An 18,018-nucleotide genomic window follows, 5' to 3' on the forward strand; every position below is an offset into this window, starting at 1 on the left:
AGGGACTCGCCCAAGGTCTCCCAGCTCGTAAGAGCAGGGGCTGAAATTGGAGCCCCGGCGGGCTGACTCCAGGGCCGGCCGCTGTAAGGTGGGTGCTGGGGGGTGAGAAAGGGCAGGGCGGTTGTTATCGAGGCGCCCGGCGGGAGTGGAGGGACGCCTTTGAGGGCTGGGCCCCGCGATGGCGACCCCGTGCCATAAAGCGTGTTGACCGCCGCGGCTTGAGCTCTGGTTGCTTCCCTCGACACGCCGGCCCCGCCTTCCGCCGCCACACTTCCGGCGGGGCCGCGGCCGCGGAGGGGCGCGGGCGGGCGGCCGCTGGGGGTGGCGGGATAGGCTGGGCGCGGCCGGCGGTGCGGGCGGGCGCGGGGTGCGGGCCGGCTGCTGCTGTCCAGGTCTCTGCGGCCCCCGAAGGCCCTCAGTCCCGCCGGCGCCATGGGCAATTGCCACACGGTGGGACCCAACGAGGCGCTGGTGGTTTCAGGTGAGCGGGCAGCGAGGGAGGTGGGTCTGGGACGCCCAGGGCCTGGAGGGCGTTTGGGGCGGGGGCCGGGCTGGGGAGCGAACGGGGAGGGGCCAGGCCGGGGAAGGGCTCCGGGGGTGGGGCCTGAGCCTACGGCGCTCCGGGCCGCACCTGAGACCCCTTCCAGGAGGGACCCCCAGTACTCCCATTTGCCGTGCTCTGCGCCCTAGGGCACGGGCCAGGGTCTCCCCCGCCCTGAATGTTTAACCGTGTTTATTCCCTCCTTTCTCTGCTTCCTCCCCTGACAGGGTCTCCCCTGTGGCCTAGGGGATCCCGAACTGAAACCTTGGGGTTCCGGGAACAGTCTGGCCGATGCCAGCGCCCGGGATGGGGGTTGGGTCGCAGGTGCACGTCTGGGGGGGGACCCTAGACATGAATCCTTGGGCTCTGGGCACAGACCCGTTAATTCCCAGCAGGCTGGATTTGCTGGGGTTAACTGGCACTGCCCACCCCAGGGTGGCGGGTGCGGCCTCTACAGAAACCTGTCTCTGTGTTGCTCTGGTTGCAAAATGCTGCAGACTCCAGAATTTCTGTGAGCTTAGGTGGGGCTGGGGGACTGCAGTATTGGGGAGGGGAGAGATATCTTGCCTTAAGGCTGCTATTTAAATTGTATATTTGGGTATCTTGGGAAGTGGCAGAAGCCTTTCAAGCCACCAATTCGTGCAGCCCCTGGCGCGGGTGCTGGGGGGAGGCTGTGTTTCCTGACAGCTTGGAGGCCTGTAGCTGCAGGAATCCCTCATATCTTCCCACTGTCAGTGTGACTTCTCCGCCTGTGCAGAGTTGTTAGGGCCGGCTGCAGAATGAACAGGAGAGGGTGGGCTGGGCCAGGGCTTGTAGCTGCCCACCTTTGAGAGGTGTGATGAATCCATTGGGAACTTTCACCCCAGAACATGGCCTCTGGCTCAGTTTGGATCTCAAAATCCATCTCTCCCCTGGGACGGGAAATCCCCAGTCTCCCTAACTAGCACCTTACTCCAGTGGGGGAATTAAGGTCCTTCACTTCCCTAGGAATTCCCTGGCGGTCCAGTGGTTATGACTCCATCCTTCCACTGCAGGGGGCCCGAGTTCAATCCCTGGTTGGGGAACTAAGATCTTTCACTTCCCTGAAAACTAGAAAAGATAGCCTTGGGGTCACCAGGGAGACCCCCAGAGAGCACTGAGGCCAAACCTGCTCCTCGATAAGAACTGGGCCAGTCTCCCAGCCACCACTCCTAAAGAAGGTTTTTAGAAACCCAAATCTGCATCGCACTTGGTTTTTCTTGTGGGATTTCTCTCTAGAATCCTAGACTCTGGGCTGAGGAGACAAAAGGTCCAGTCCCGTCTTTGTGGAGATCCTTGAGACTGAGGGGCAAGAGGAACCCCTGAGATGGGCTGCTGTGTGCCTTCCAGTTGCCAGGAACCTGGTCCTCTGGCCAGAGGCCAAGGCAGTGCTAGCTTCGAAGCTGTTTTAGGGGTGCGGAGAGGAGGCCATGCTGAGAATTAAGAGAACTGGAGTCAAGGGAAGGTGGAAGAGAAGAGATAGAGAGAGAGAATGCCTGGCATAATATTACCTTGGGATTTGAGATGATCCAGCTGAGCTGTGGCTCTCTCTAGCACATGGACTCCCAGCCTTGTGCTCCGCCCACCCACCCCACCCCCCCGCCCCATTACTTGGGCCTGCATCTAAGTCCAGGGGCATCTCACACAGCCTACTTTCAGAAGGAGGATGTTGATACATTTCATGATCATCTTTTTCACTTGAAAAGTCTGGAGGCTCTTCTTGTGTAACCCCCCTCCATTCTGTAATGTAAATTTTTTCCTCTGTTTCTGCTTTTGGGAGTTTAAAAGGGGAATCCAAGTACCATACACCTTTCTCTCCTCTACAGTAGGTCAGAAGTTCTTAACCTGGAGTTTGTGGATAGAATTTAGAGGTCTTTGCATTTGGATGAGGGGAGAATAGTGCATTTTAATTCACACTAACCTAAACTGACATTTAGCGTTTCTTATGATTATTAATGTCAGCAACAATCCATGATAGTATTAGCAGATATTTTCCTACCTTACTGCCTTTGTTGCAGGTACCGTAAAAACCATTCATGCTCATCACTACTTTGAAATTAAGCCAGTTATTAAAATATCTACCACGAGATCTTATTATTTAATGTATTACACAGAGCACATATTACTATATCACACATTTGGTGGTTTTAACATTTTGATAATTTTAATTTGTTTCTTCTGTATCTTATTTTATGCATTTATGAACATTTGGCCATTACCAGACTACTAAGGGGGATTTCGACTTAAGAAACCCCCCTTGTATGGGAGCTCCCTGGTGGTCTACTGGTTAGGATTCGGCGCTTTCACTGCTATGGCCCGGGTTCAGTCCCTGGTCAGGGAACTGAAATCCCACAAGTCGCACAGCACCGCCAAAAAAAGAAAAATCCTGCTTGTAGAGTTGTAGATGGTCTTCTTGACTAGTAGGAAGAAAAGAGTGGAAGAGGGGCAGGAAGGGAAAGGAGTGCTCCTGAGAGGGCGGACTGGCGCCTGTGTCTGGGGAGGGCTAAGAGTAGGACGGAGGTCATCATGGGATATTTTGTGATTTTTCAGCTTGGTTGAGGACAGAGCAAAGGAAAGCAGATTGAGTTAGAAAAAGTGAGCTAACATTAGGAGAAACTTCCAGGTCTGGAGACAGTGAGAACTGGGGAGGTCAAGGAGGGGCCGCCTAAGCGTCCTCTTTTGGGAATGGTGCTCAGTGTAACCAGGAAGCTGGGGGGAGGAAGATGACTTCCAGGGGAGGAGGCTGCTGGGGGCGGGACAGCCTGGCAGTCCCAGCTTCCTGTTGTTGCTACCCCTGGGAACCTGGCCATGTTGCCCTTGGCCGAGGCCCAGCTTGAGCTGTGGCAGCCTGCTCCCAAGGTCAGAGAATGTGTTAAAGGTAAAGGGCGGACAGCCACCCTGGGCTCCCCCACCCCCATCCCGCCCCGCACCACTACTACCACCCCTCCCCCAGCACACTGAGAAGTCCCCGGGGGGACAAGGAACGAGGAAGTGATGGCTACTCTAGAAGTTATCCCCCCACATGAACCCCTAGGTCTGGCCTGGGACACTGCAGGAGGCTACCACAGCAAGGAAGCTGTGCCCCAGCCCCGACCAGGCCAGAAGAAGTGGAACAAGCTGTGGTTTTGGACCCTCTTCCAATTTCACTGGATCCCGAGATGGTTTGGGTTTCAAATCGACTGCTTGTCCTTAACGGCTTCCCTTACCCCATCCCCAGGGCAGAGAAGCCTGCAGCGGCTTACCTTGAGCAGCAGCCCTGAGAGCACATATCTCCAGAGACCTAAGACTTCTTCCTGCCCCTGTGCACGCTGAGGGGCTGCTCCTGGTCCCTGGGCCTCTGGCTCGGCTGCTTGCACCCTGTGCATAGAGCAGACCAGGAAACAGGGCTGGCCGCTCAGTGGGCAGTGCCAGACACCGGCTCTCTGACTTGGCAGGCCCGACGCTCTTGTGGGGTCGTTCCTTTGCCTCCGCCTCTTTAAAACTTGTCTCTGGTTCATGGTTCTCTCTATTGTCTCTGCTCGGTTGTTGGCCTGACCACCCCCCCAAACCCAGGCTCTACACCTGCAGTGTCCGATGTGGTAGCCACAAGCCACAGGTGGCCACTTAAATTTAAGTTAATTAAATTAAAATTCAGTTCCTTGGTTATACCAGCCACATTTCAAGTGCTCAGTAACAAATGTCCCTAGTAGGTGCTTTGTTGCCCAGCACAGCTGGGGAGCATTTCTATTCTCGAAGGAAGTTCTCTTGGACAAGACTACTCTAGAAGTTATCCCCCCACGTGAACCCCTAGGTCTGGCCTGGGTCACTGCAAGAGGCTGCTTCTACCCAGCCTCCCTGACCCACTATCTTCCTCCCAGTGCAAAGTGGTGTTTCCAAAATGCAAATGTAACTGTTGCTCCTTAGCTTAAATGACTCCCCCCCTCACTCAGACACACACACACACACACACACACACACACACACACACACGCACACACACACACCCCTACCCCTCCTTGGCCTGATACCTAAGACACCCCATGATCTGCCCTCTGCCCCTCCACCCTGCCTTGTCCCCTCCCAAGGGGCCTGAGAGACACTGTAACCCAGCTATACAAAACTACGCCCTGACCTTTGACCATGGGAGGCAAACACCCTAAGGCTTTCCTGAAAACCCAAGTTTGTGAACAAGGAAATGATGACACCCACTGGCATTTTCCCCATCACGTTTCCTTTGAATCGTCTGTTTCTGAACATGTCTGCACTGCAAGTGAACAGCCCCTCTTGCTTTTACTGAGTTTTCTTGAACTTGTTGAGTAATTTTGGCATCAGCAGGAGGGTTCGGGACAAGAATTTCAAGAATTGATTTTTCTCGTGTCCGTATAGAGAGCTGCCGTACGCGTCCACGGCATGAATCAGGTCGTGGCCAGGTTCAACATGCTATTTAGTTGATACACAGTTTTTCCAGGAATCACTTCCTTTTTAGGCCTTTTCCCTTTGTCTTTTCCAATTGGTACCATGAGTTGGGTTCTGTTATGAGGCCTTGCCTTCCCCATCCTCTCCCACAAGAAGAACGAATTCACTCTGAACCCCTGGGAGTAGAGAACCAGCCTCACTGTTGGACATGAGCAAGGCCCCAACCTTGGCTCAGAGACTCTCTTCCATTAGCCTCCCACCCGCATTCCCTCTGTGACTGCACTCACTCTGATAACAGGCAAATCGCATAGTAGACCATCATCCCAGGAAAAGGTCCCTCCTCCTAGTCTCACCTCTTTTAAGATAGGAATTTTATCTTCATCTCTGTTTCCCTAGCATGAAACAATATTTGTTTGCTGAATGGATGGTTGAATCAAAGATGGAAGCTTTTCCATTCACTCCTGCCCACTGACCTCTCATCTGTTCTCTGAAAGCACTTACATTCTTAACTACTCATTGGCTACCCTCCTTCCTATGCAAATTGCCTGTCTACCAAACTAGAGCCCAAGGCCCTTAAGGGCATACCTTCCATTTATTTGTAACCTCAGCACCTGGCACCCAGCAGTGGGAGTTGTCAAGTGTCAGAGCAGGCGAAGGCCCAGAGGTGCTGTTGGCGGCATGGAGGGTAGACAGACCCAAGAACTGACTGACCAGCAGTGGTTTGCTTTGCTCTCCAGGGGGCTGTTGCGGTTCTGACTATAAACAGTATGTGTTTGGCGGCTGGGCCTGGGCCTGGTGGTGTATCTCCGACACTCAGAGGTAAGGGCCTGGGGGCCAGCAAACCGGGCATCCTGGTGGGCAAGGGAGAAAAAGGTTTCCATCCTTACCCCCTTCACCCCACAGGTCAGCTAGAGCGTCTACCACTTGCCGCCTTCCACTCTGGGGGGCGGGACCTCCTAAGAAGCAGATGAAATGGGTTACACAGGGGTGCAGGAGGTCTGTCTGTGGGCACCTCCTCCTTGGTGGGTGTGCTTTTTTCCATTGAGGGCATCACTTCTGTCCCAGAGAATTCAAGCAGAATGCTAATGCCCTGATTAGTTAATGCTAATGCTCAGAGTTATTCACGAAGCCTTAATTACACACCTGTTTGGAGTGGGTCTAAGAAGGGAAGAAAGGCTGAAGGGACCCCTTACACAAACCCTCACCTGTGCAGGCCCTGGGACAATGCAGGCAGGGGCTAAATGGCAGAGAATGGATATACAGTCTGAAGGGGCTCTGACAGCAGCGTGTTAAAGACAAGAGGTAGGGATCTAAGGAATTGGCTCTGGGGCGGGGCAAGACGGCTCTGGACCTCCTAAATCAGTCTGGAGAGACTTACTCGGGGAAGGGAGGTTTCAGCTCCCCAGAGGGCCCACCGTCAGGCTCTACCTGCTGGCTTTCCCAGAGCCTGCCGCAGGGCTGGACTTGGCCTGGGCCTCTCCTGCCCCCTCACTGCCCACCCAGGAGGAGATGAGGCCCGGCCACCTCTCCACCAGCACCCCTTCCTGACTATGGGAGATCAGGGGAGGGGCCCAGATTCTTCCAGGCCAGGACCCAGGCAACACAGGCAGCAGAGCTGCGAAAGTGCGGGCGTGTTGGCGGCGGTGGGGCTCATCTGAAGGGGAAGTAGCAGAGATTCCAGTGAAATCCCCTGCCTGGATCCCAGCCCCACCAGTCAGCGGAGGGACGCCCCATGGCTACACTGAGATGCTAGTGCTTGGGGCTCCGGGGGGTCTGGGGGTGTTGGCTAGCGTCAGGGGCACGGGACGCATGTCACCACCTTGAAACTTCACTGATTTCTCACTAACCCCTCCACTGTTCCATCTCTCCCTGCACTTGGCCCTGCCTGAGCTGAGGGATCCTGGGGGACTCTTCTGGCCCAAGGCCAAAAGTGTCAGAGAGTAATCAGTACTGGTCACGGCTTCCTCTCAGGCGGATCCTAAGCACTCCTGAGGGGGCCAGTTGGCCTGTCAGAAGCCGTGAGGTGCCCTCCCCAGAGACACTGTCACCCCACCCCACCCGCCATGCCGTCCTGGGACGACAGAGACACCTCAACGTACAGCCATGCCGCGAGAGTTTGCCATTTGCCCAGAGACCTGTCCTGCCCGGGCATCCACTGCTGGGGCAACACCCAGCAGCCCTTTCTCCACATCCGTGGTCCCCCCTCCGTCTTCTTGCTCCAGGGAGCACAGCCCCAAGACGGGGGCCAGGCTCCTCCGACAGCAGGCTTGCAAGTGAGGGGTGGGGGCCCTTGTCCTCATCCTAGGAAACTGATACCCCGCATCCAGGCTCAGCGTCCTCCCTCTGGTCCCACTTGCTGGGTAGTCTGAGCCTGCAGCCCCTCCCCTTCCTGGGCCCTGTTTGGGGCAGCCCCTTCCCCAGCCCCTAGCCTTCTTGGGGGACATCTGCACAAGCTGGGGCCTTTATTCCCCTAGGCTGGCAGGAGCCTCTCAGGTCAGAGTGGAGGTTTCTAGCCCAGCCTCCCTTTTGGGGTACTTTCCACAGCCGTCCTCCATGCCACCCCCCTTGGTGTCAGCCATTCTTCTCCAGACTCAGGGAAGTTCCTCCTGCTGCACTTTGCTGCCACGTCCTGTCCTATGCTGAGGCCCTGATGTGGGCAGCTCTCTCTCCCTTGCCCGAGTGATTCCTCCACCTCTGGCATCTGAGCTGCAGCCTCCCTCTTTCACTCCCTTCCTCCCTCCCTCCTCCCTCTTTCCTGTCTCCCTCTCTCCTCCTTCCCCAAAAGAGAGCTTGGTGGGTTCCTGTCTGAGCTGGGTCTGGAGTCCTCTCAGACCCAAGGGTGCTATTTTTAGGGGCTCGAGTGAAGGCAACCTTTGCACATCTGCATGGCTGGAGCCCCCAGGGCTGGCACTGCGAGAGTAGAGTTGGGGGATCCACATTGCCTACTGCTCCCTGTCCCCGCAGTCCACCTGCTTCTGCTCCGTCACCTCAGCCTCCCTCCTCCCTTCCTCTGGTGTAAGGAACCTTCCGTGCTGTCCACAGCCTGGCCTCCGCCTGGACCAGCACCCTGCACACACTCTCACACACGCTGCCCTAGGAAGGCCCAGCTAGGGTGGGCCAGGTAGCTTTGAAGCGCTTGGTTTCCTTTGCCACGACTCTGTGCTGTGCCCAGCTCTGGAAATTCCAGTGAATGACTCCGTTGTCTCCCAGTTGTTCTTCCTGTGAATATCCTGGCAGGGGCGCACTTTCTCCCCCAGCCTTCCTTGACACACCCTTCCCCCCAGATCAGAAAATCCAAAAATCTAGGTGGGGGGACGCTTTTCTGGCCCTAAATTGCCTTCTTAGTGATATGAAGCACAGGCCTTGAGGGTTTGCGCCCCGAGCAGGATTCAGTATTTTCTGTGGCTCATTAATCCCCAGAGTGGCCTCCCCTGCCGATTCTGGAAACACAGGTTAGCCTGTGTCCGGAGGGTGGAGCTGAGGCTGCCCCCCAGATTGTGCCAGGAATCTCCTGGGAAAGTGAGGTGGTGGGTAACCCAGGTGCCCTATGCACAGGCCTCCTAACCTCAGGTCACGGGCCCAGCGCATCGGCAGACTTTCCCTCCAGCCCAGCAGCTCCTCACTTGGAAGGGTACGGGGGCTACAGAAGAGACCCAGAGGCCTCAGGCCAGCAAGGGGGTGTCTCTGTCCCCCTACGGCCCTAGGCTGAGCTGGCAGCGGGGCGGGAGCTGAAGTGCTAAGAGCAACCCCGCCCCACCCCCCAGGCGTCAGGCTTTGGGTGCTTGTCTGGTAACCACTGTGTGTGTTTGCTGTGTCCCCTCCTACCCCTTCCTGTCCCTACCTCTCCCCACCCCCTGGCTGCTCCTCAGACTGTCTCTGGAGGTTATGACCATCCTGTGTCGCTGTGAGAATATTGAGACGTCGGAGGGGGTCCCGCTATTCGTAACAGGGGTTGCACAGGTAATAACCCACCTGCTTCCCTCCTCTGTGTCTAACCTTCTCTCTTCCTGCCCTGCGGGGCCTGGCAGGCAGGCGCCGGACGGACTCCGCTTCTGAGAGTGCCTCTCTCCCCTCTGCTCTCACCTCTGCTGCTCTGGGTGGCAGGATGGACCCTATAGATCCCCAACTCCCTTGCCCTCGCTCACTGGGGCTGCCAGGGGGGGAAAGGGCGAGGGCTTCTGGAAGCTCTGCCCAAATCCGCCAGTGGGGGTCCTTGGATGACAAGCCGAAATTGGGAGTAAGCGGAGGCAGGAGACACAGGCCCTTTCGTGACAGAGCTGGGCTGTCTGGGCGGGGAGGGTTCCTTCCTAACGACTCCTACAGGAGTCCTAGTCCTCCAGGCACCACGGAGCCCCTTGCCGGCCCCTTCTCCAGGCTGACACCTCAGTGTCAAGCCCTAGTCCTCCTCCCTGCAGGGCCAGAAGATGGGTCCCATGGGGAGTTCTGTTCACCCCGCCACTTGGCGCCCTCCAATGTCCTGCCCCTAATTTGTGTCGAGGGACCTTTGAGCAGATCTCTTGTCACCGGGCTTCAGCTTCCCCGTCCGTGAAATGGGAGAATTATGCCCTCCCTGTGCCTTGTGGGAATATTGGAAAGGCGAGTAGAACAGCATGAGGGCGCTTTGGGGTTTTCAGGGAAGAAGTGCTAGAGGGACCCCGTCTGCACCGTGAACGCGATCTCACTTGGAAAAGCAAGGGACCTCCTGTCTCACTCCTCACTGCCACGCAGCCGTAGCTACGAAACCCTGTCTTGAGCAAGGGCGTTGAGCAACTCCAAGTGCTTGCTTCATGACGTGCAAGCTCCCATCTTCATTGCTTCCTGCACCAGCTCCCTGTTGAGCACCTTGTCAGCTCCAGGCGCTGAGGAGGCAGCGATGAACATCAGAAAACCCCTGGCTTCTCAGAGCCTGCACGCTGGCAGGTCCCCAGGCTGGAAGAGACCTACATGTCACCTTACCCATCCCCTTCCCTCTCATGAAATTGTCTTCCAGCTTCTCAGGCAAAACCCCTGCACCAGCACACCCTTCCTCACCCATCGTGTTACCCCGAATGGGGAAGGGGACTGTCCCCATCGCACCCACCCCTTGTAGCCACCGGAGGGCAGGCTTCAGGGCAGAGGCCTGAGAAGAAGCTCAGAGCACCTTGTGTGGAATGAGTAGGGGCCAGGCCTCTCTCGACCCGCTTCTAGAGCAGCCTCATCTCCCTCCAAACCCACGTTCTACTTGAAACAGCTGCAAATGCCCAGGTCCCTTTTCAGCTGGGTGCTGTGGACCCTTGAGGACTCAGGTTGTCCGGGCAGAACAGCTCTTTGTAGGATTAGTGCTCCTTGGCCAGGAAGCTCTAGTGGGACCCCAGCCCTTTCCCCCACTGGCCCACCTGGCCCCAACCCCAGAGGGTGGGCTTCAAGTCCTAGCCTGTTGCCAGGTAGAGGGTCCAGGCAGGGCTTCCCTCGCAGGGGGGCAGACTCCCAGCGTGCCAGGCTACAAGGCAGAGCTTTCTCAGCAGCCTCCTGGGGCATCCCAGGGTGTGAGCAGACCCAGGGAAAAGTGAGGGCCCCTCCCTGGGGGATGTTCAGATGGCATCCCTGGACAGCCCGCACAGCACGGCCTAGAGGACCAGCACTTACGTGCTGTCCCAGGACACACACACAACTACACCTAGACTCTGCCCACCCCGCCCTCCCCCAGCCCAGACCACCCACAGCCAATTCTTCTCTGCTTCCCTTTCCCACTCTTCCAGCCAGGCTGACCTGAGCAGAGGACACGTGGGCACGTGGGTGGCACACTCCACTCCTTCCTGTGAACCATCTGCACCCCACCCCACCCCCGCCTGCTTTCCCACCCATCTCCTCCTCACATGCTCCCAGCTCTGACCCCTCGGAGAGTCCTCCCCCGCAGCAGGACCCCTGGCCCATCCCAGCCGGAGCAGTGAGGTGTCGCACTGTTTCCCCGCACCCCAGGCCCTGGGCCCCCAGACCCATGCCCCTGTTTTGCGTTTCTTGGCAGGATTTCCCTAGAGATTATGACGTTGCAGCCCCGCTGCGAGGACGTAGAGACGGCCGAGGGGGTAGCTTTAACTGTGACGGGTGTCGCCCAGGTATAGTAACTCAGCAGCCCCGCGCATGTCCGTTGAGCTGCCTCGTCCCCGTGCTGGGGTTTGGGGGGGAGGAGGAGAGGACGGCAGCCAGGGGCAGTCTCCCTCCAGCGCCCCTGCCCCCGCGCCCCCCTGCCAAGAGTGTCATCGCCACTGGAACACGCTCGGCCTCTTGGCCGCCCAGCAGCACTAACAGACACCCCTTCTCTCCCCAGCGGGCCCGCGGAGGACAGAAGCTGTGCTGAGAACTCCTGTCTCACTAACCCCGCCCCGTTCTTTGCAGGTGTCAGAAGTGCCAAGCCCCAGAATCCAAGCCTTCCCTGTTCCCTGGGGAGGGGGCTGCAGGGTGGGGACCGGAGGGCGAGGCCACGTGAGGCAGGGGAGCTCTGGAGTCGGAGGCCGCGTTATCCTCCCAGCTCAGTGCCTGGCCAAGGGGCTTCCTGCTCTCCAGAAGTCCACACAGGGCAGGTTCAACCATGTTCTAGGCCTCTGGTGAGGGGCTTGTCGGCTTAGTGCCTTGGGAAAGAAAGGATGCCCACCCTCGGTGGCGGACCCCGGACCTGTCTCCTGCCCTGTCCCGGCTCTCTTTCCTAGTCTGTCTGTCTGTCTGTGCCCCTATTGCTCATTCTCCTTTTTGCAGAGACCTGCAGGCTGAGGGGCAGAGAGTGGCCTGGAGGGGTAGTGGGGAGCCCCATACGCCCAGGAGAGAGGCCATGGCAGGGCCTGGGGCTGCCAGTGAAGATGAAGTTTCTCAGTAGGAGCTCCTCGTGTCTTCTCCCCACTGGAGGCCTCAGACAGACTCCACCCCCTCCCAGCCCCTAGGCCTCCAGGTCCTGAAAAGGAGGGGAGGGGTACCATCACCATCCTCCTGGGTCTGGGGCCTCCGTCCGCCTCCCTCCAGCCTGGCTCAGGCGCCTCTGTGACCACCGGCAGGTGAAGATCATGACCGAGAAGGAGCTCCTGGCCGTGGCCTGCGAGCAGTTCCTGGGCAAGAGCGTGCAGGACATCAAGAACGTAGTCCTGCAGACCCTGGAGGGGCACCTGCGCTCCATCCTCGGTGAGGCCCTGCCCAGCCCGGGGGCCCCTCTGCTGCCCTCAAGGCGCCTCACAGTGTCCCCGGGCCATGGCCAGGGAGGGGACGGGGCGGGCAGGGGGTTCTGTCAGTCCCACTGAGAGGCTTCTAGCTGAAAGGCTGATATGTTTTCCGTCAAGTATTTCCTTTCAAAACATGAGGTGAGTTGAGTGAAGAGGAGGGCATTGAAGTAGGGGGTGAGCGGCTGCCAGTCTGGTCAGGCACCTGGTGCTGCTTGGGACACTTTTCCTCATCCTGCCTGGACCCTGCAGGAGGAGGCTCAGTGTTAGACGCTGTTAAGAAGAAACCGAGGAAGACCCAGCTCTGATCGCGTGACCTCTGCGTACACTCAGACCTCCACCCGCATGCCTCCTCCCTTTCCCAGCTGGCTGGGCCCCTGGGGAGCCAGCCCATGATCCTTCTGCCCTCAGGGACCCTGACAGTGGAGCAGATTTATCAGGACCGGGACCAGTTTGCCAAGCTGGTGCGGGAGGTGGCAGCCCCCGACGTCGGCCGCATGGGCATCGAGATCCTCAGCTTCACCATCAAGGTGCAGTGTGATGGGAAGGCTGTGGCCTCTGCGTCCATCCGGGAGTGGGGAGCTTGGCCAGAGGGGAACCTTTATGCCTCTTGACTGTTCCCAGGGATGACTCCCCCTTCTCTCCCCAGGACGTGTATGACAAAGTGGACTATCTGAGCTCCCTGGGCAAGACGCAGACCGCTGTGGTGCAGAGAGATGCCGACATTGGAGTGGCCGAGGCTGAGAGGGATGCAGGCATCCGGGTATGTGGGCTTTCCTTCCCAGGGACAGGGAGCTCAGGGGTGGTGGGACCACAGTTGCTCAGGGGACCCTAAGCACCTGCCCCTCCTGCTCCCAGGAAGCCGAGTGCAAGAAGGAGATGCTGGACGTGAAGTTCATGGCAGACACCAAGATCGCCGACTCCAAGCGAGCCTTCGAGCTGCAAAAGTCAGCCTTCAGTGAGGAAGTCAACATCAAGGTGAGAAGCCGTAGGGCATCCCGGGTTGGGGCTCAGGGCCCAGGACTTGGCAGCCAGCCTCTGACATGCTGACCACACTCCCGCCACAGACGGCTGAGGCCCAGCTGGCTTACGAGCTACAAGGGGCCCGTGAGCAGCAGAAGATCCGGCAGGAAGAGATTGAGATAGAGGTCGTGCAGCGCAAGAAGCAGATTGCAGTGGAGGCGCAGGAGATCCTGCGCACAGACAAGGAGCTCATAGCCACAGTGCGCTGCCCCGCCGAGGCCGAGGCCCACCGCATACAGCAGATCGCCGAGGGCGAGAAGTAGGTGCCACTGGTGCCCGGGCTGGGGGATTAGTCCAGCTCCTCTGCCACCCATGCACTCCCTCCACTCCTGACCGAGCTTGGGGGCCCCTTCTCCCCCACTGTGAAGTAGGGGCGACCCGCCTCCTCCGTGGGATTGTTGTTAGGAAGACTGAATTAGATGTAGGAGGTTTAAGGGCCTGGTGTGGTGCTTGGCATAGAGGGCACCTCTGCTTGGTCCCCTCTCTCATTCGCATCTGGGAGCCAGTGCCCTCTCCTTGGCCAGAGCCAGAAGGCCAGGGCACCCCCCCTCTCATGGGTCCCCCACCCCTGACACCTGCCAAAGTAGAGGCTCGAGGTTTGTTGGCCCCCAGGCAAGGCTGGAGGCGCCGCTGGCACTTCCCACTGATCCTTCCCACCTGGGCTCCCCCAGGGTGAAGCAGGTCCTCTTGGCACAGGCAGAGGCTGAGAAGATCCGCAGAATCGGGGAGGCGGAGGCAGCCGTCATCGAGGCGATGGGCAAGGCAGAGGCTGAGCGGATGAAACTCAAGGCTGAGGCCTACCAGAAATATGGGGACGCAGCCAAGATGGCCTTGGTGCTAGAGGCCCTGCCCCAGGTGAGGCTCCCACCCCAGGCTGGGACTGGCTGGGCAAGTGCTGGGCTTCTCTGGGCCTTGTCAGTAACACAGCGACAGGCTGGCTGGGAGGGTTAAATTGGGGAGTACTCAGCAGTGGGGAGAGAACCCCACAACAGGCATAGGCTCATCCCTAACCCACTGGACCATCTGACCATGAATTGCAAATGAAGCCCACCCAGGCTACACTGGGATTGGGTGAGGTAGAGACGGGAGGGAGAGATGCTGGACAGGGCAGGTGGATGGAGTCTGAGTACCAACCAGCTCTCCTCCCCCCGCGCCCCCCCCCACCGCCTCCTAGATTGCTGCCAAAATCTCCGCCCCCCTGACCAAAGTCGATGAGATTGTGGTCCTCAGTGGGGACAACAGCAAGGTGACCTCAGAGGTGAACCGACTGCTGGCCGAGCTGCCTGCCTCTGTGCATGCCCTCACGGGCGTGGACCTGTCTAAGGTGGGTGTCTAGCCATCTGCGGTGGGTTGCTGGGCAGCCCAGTGGACTGGCCCAGGCGGAGCGGTCGGTTGGGGGCCCCGGAACCAAGGCCTCATGGCATCTCCCATCCTTGCAGATACCACTGATCAAGAAGGCCACCGGTGCACAGGTGTGAGGTCCCGAAGGCTCACACGTTCAGCAGCCACCGCCCCCTCTTCAGCACCCGTTTTAGTACCACAGGGACAACGGGAACGTTACTGACTCTGGTGCCTTATTTTGTAGGGACCAGGAGTGCTGCGTGTTCAGGCCTCTGGCTGTCTTCCCTTCTCCCCTGTCCTCCTGTCCTCTACCCCACACCCTCATTTTCACTGCCACATTTGTCTGGTTTGTCTCTTCCGCCCTTATCTCCCTGTACGTTTCTTCCTTTGTCTGTCTGTCTTTTTCTCTCCCCTCTCCTGCCATCCTCTACACACGTCATGTAGTTTAAGCTGAAGATGTTGAGTATAGTCACTGTCTGTCTGCTGGGGGGCGGCCCTGCTGCTCCTCAGAATCCTGGTGCCTTGAAGTTTTCTGTGCAGCTGTCCATTTCCCCTGTGGCCCCAGCCAGAGCTTCAGCATGGGTGCAGGGATTCTGGGTAGGACGGCCACCCTGCCCTCTCCTCTCCTGGCCTGGTCCCTGCCCCCAGGCAGCCCCCAGCCTCGCACACTCTGGCCCTTCTCGGCCCAGGTTATCTGTGGCTGCAGGCCCAGGGCCAGCGCCATTCACTAACCCTGTGCCCAGCCCCAGGCCTGCTCTCATACCTTACCTCTTTCTCCCCCGCCCAGGGGCACGGAGGGAAGGCCTCCTGTGTAGAGCAGCTCCCTCAGTTTACTACTGCCTTAGGAGGCCCCTGCTTGTGCTCAGGGAAGTCCCCTTCATGGACATGTCCCTACTAGGTGGAGTGGGGCTTGGTCCCAACTCTGCTAAGCCCTTCTGGGATCAGGATCTAGCCCTTCTGGAGACTAGAAAGTGTAGAGACCCTCTTCCTACTAGGGCTGTACTGTCCTGGGTGTCGGGCTGGGCCCTTCCAGTGGGCAAAGCTATGCCACCCTATACAGAATCCAGTGCTGTAGACTGGCCAGACTCCACACCCCTTGTGCCAGCTTTCTTCCTGGCCAGAGTGATTAGGTTCCAGCCATGGGGAAGCAGCCCAGTCCTCTGTGTCCTTGCTCCAGTGGAGGCAGAGGAGCCCAGGACCCAAGCATTCTGGCAGGGGTGCTGTGGGTGTCCTGTGGTCCCAGTCCCCCACCCCTTGCCCTGCCCCAGCCTGTGTAGCTGTTCCTGCATGTGGATGCTGCATGTGTGGTCTGGGGCTTGGATGCTGCATTGCCCCGCTGCCTGTCCCTTCTGGTAAAATAAAGATCTGGTTATGCCCACACCCTGTATTGGGTCTTTTGTGAGGGGAGAGACTGGGAAGCAAGAACCAACCAGGTCCCCCACCCCTACACCCCTTCAGCCCGAAAGCTGCACTTTGCCTGTTCTTCCCCACCCCAGCCACTGGGGGGCACCAGCACCCAGGCCATGCCCCCTTAGCATCCTAGAGCAGGGCCGCCATCGCCCAGGTGCTGAAGCCAGACCTGAGTCCCGACCTGAGTCCACTGCAGACAGAAGACGGAAGGGGCTGCCAGGTTCACTGCACCCTGCCCATCCTGAGCCCCACTCGGTAATGGAGACTGTGTCTCAAGAGCGTGAACGCTGGAGTCAGACTGCTTGGGTTTAAATTTTAGTTCTGTTGTTCATCACCTGTGTAATCTTGGGCAGGTAGCTTCATCTTTCTGGGCTTCAGTATTTGTATTCATTTTACAAATTTAATGCTTCCTATGTGCCAGGAATTGTCCTAGATGCAGGGGAGACTGCAGTGAATAAAACCAATCCCTAGCTTTTAGAGCTTACATTCAGGTGGGGGGAACAAAGTAAGAAAAATTAGATATATAGTATGTTAGAGAATGGTATGTGCTAAGGAGGAAAATAAACAGGGAAAGGAATAGGAAGTTCGGGAGGGTGTTGAAACTTTAGTGTGAGGAAGGCCTCATTGAGGAGGTAGCACTGAGGAAAGCAAAGGAGTGAGTCATGCAGATACCAGAGAAGAGCTTTCTGTCCAGAGCCTCTGACATGGAAGTGTGTCTGGCATGACTGAGAAACCAGCAAGGAGGTCAGTGTGTTTGGAAGTGAGTGAATGAATGAGCAGTGGGGCGAGTGGTGGGAGATGAGGTCAGGATGGAAACCTGTTTCTGGTTCACGTAGAATCTTAATGGGGCCTATTTTTGCCTTTGCTCCGAGATGGGAAACCACTGAAGGGCTTCGAAAGAGAAGTGATGTGATCTGACACATGTAAAAAGATCATTCTAGGCACTGAGACAATCCAAGGGAGACAGGAAAATCTTTTCCAGAAATGGTGGAACAACTGAGTCTAAATGAGAAAAAAATTGGGACTTCCCTGGTGGTCCAGTGATTAAGTCTCCGAGCTTCCAAAGCAGGGGGCAAGGATTCGATCCCTGGTTGGGGAACTAAGATCCCACATGCTGTGCAGCAAAGATACATAAATAAATGAGAAAAATATTGAGTCACAATTCCTACCTCATTCCATATATTGATACAAAAACTAGTTTGAGATGGATCATAGATCTAATGTAAAAAATCGAACCATAAAGCTTATAAAACAAGAGGGAAATGTTTCTGTGACCTTCGCACAGGCAAGATTTCTTAGGACAAAAACGAAAAAAAAAAGCACTAACCATAAAAAATAAATTGGACCATCAAAATAAGGCTCTGTTCATCAAAAGAAACAAGATGAGAAGGCAAGCATAGTCAGAAAAAAACATTTACAGTATGCGTTGCTAACAAAGGGCTTGCATCTCATTTAAAAAGAGCTCCCAGGGACTTCCCTGGCAGTCCAGTGGTTAGGACTCTGCGATTCCAGTGTCGTGGGCCCAGGTTCGGTCCCTAGTCAGGGAACTAAGATCCCACAAGCTGCTGGTGTGGCAATAAATAACTAACTAAATAAAAAGAGCTCCCACAAATCAATAATAGAAAGACAGCACAATACGAACGTCACTCTGAATGCTCTGCTGAAAATAGAATGGAGAGGGACAGTTGCTTCTTACCTGTGTTGCAATAATACAGGTGAAATATCATGGTGACTTGGACCAATGGAGGCTGGTGAGAAGCACTCAGATTCTGGATCTATTTTGAATTAACCAGAGTTGCTGACATTGGGTATAAGAGAAAAAGAGGGGAAAGAAAATGCCCTCAGTAAGCCATGTTCATGAATGTAAAGACAGTATTACAGGGACTTACCTGGTGGTCCAGCACTTCCACTGCAGGGGGCACGGGTTTGATCTCTGGTCGGGGAACTAAGATCCTGCATACTGCACAGTGCGGCCAAAAAAAAAAAAAACAGATTCAGTATTGCAAAGATATCATTTCTCCCAAATTGGTCTATAGGTTCAATATAATACCAATCAAAATCCCAAGAGATTTTTAATTGACAGACTAATTCTGAAGTTATGGGGAA

General features: G+C 56.8%; 1 protein-coding gene across 4 annotated transcripts; it reads left to right on the plus strand.

Moving 5' to 3' along the window:
• The first annotated feature begins 322 nt into the window (after positions 1-322).
• FLOT2 (flotillin 2) lies at positions 323-15,880 on the plus strand. 4 transcript variants are annotated; one of them, XM_082604827.1, is made up of 11 exons: positions 323-481; positions 5,692-5,773; positions 8,824-8,914; positions 11,980-12,103; positions 12,550-12,668; positions 12,788-12,901; positions 12,997-13,116; positions 13,206-13,420; positions 13,833-14,016; positions 14,336-14,485; positions 14,601-15,880. In XM_082604827.1, exons 1-11 carry the CDS (start codon positions 433-435, stop codon positions 14,637-14,639), a joined length of 1,287 nt encoding a protein of 428 aa, XP_082460953.1. In that variant the 5' UTR covers positions 323-432; the 3' UTR covers positions 14,640-15,880. The 4 variants fall into 4 exon arrangements, with proteins under 4 accessions (XP_082460953.1, XP_082460950.1, XP_082460952.1 ...); XM_082604824.1 differs by lacking the exon at positions 8,824-8,914 and adding an exon at positions 10,959-11,049; XM_082604826.1 differs by lacking the exons at positions 5,692-5,773; positions 8,824-8,914 and adding an exon at positions 10,959-11,049 and having other exon boundaries at positions 325-481.
• Positions 15,881-18,018: the final 2,138 nt, after the last annotated feature.

The sequence above is a fragment of the Mesoplodon mirus genome, assembly GCF_964341445.2.
Source record: "Mesoplodon mirus genome assembly, chromosome: 18".
NCBI classification, from domain to species: Eukaryota; Metazoa; Chordata; class Mammalia; order Artiodactyla; family Ziphiidae; genus Mesoplodon; species Mesoplodon mirus.

Coding starts and splice junctions, on each gene's coding strand:
- FLOT2 (XM_082604827.1), top strand. CDS start 433: ATGGGCAATTGCCACACGGTGGGACCCAACGAGGCGCTGGTGGTTTCA. Junction 5,774..8,823: donor TGTATCTCCGACACTCAGAG/GTAAGGGCCTGG, acceptor GCTGCTCCTCAG/ACTGTCTCTGGAGGTTATGA. Junction 13,421..13,832: donor CAGATCGCCGAGGGCGAGAA/GTAGGTGCCACT, acceptor GGGCTCCCCCAG/GGTGAAGCAGGTCCTCTTGG.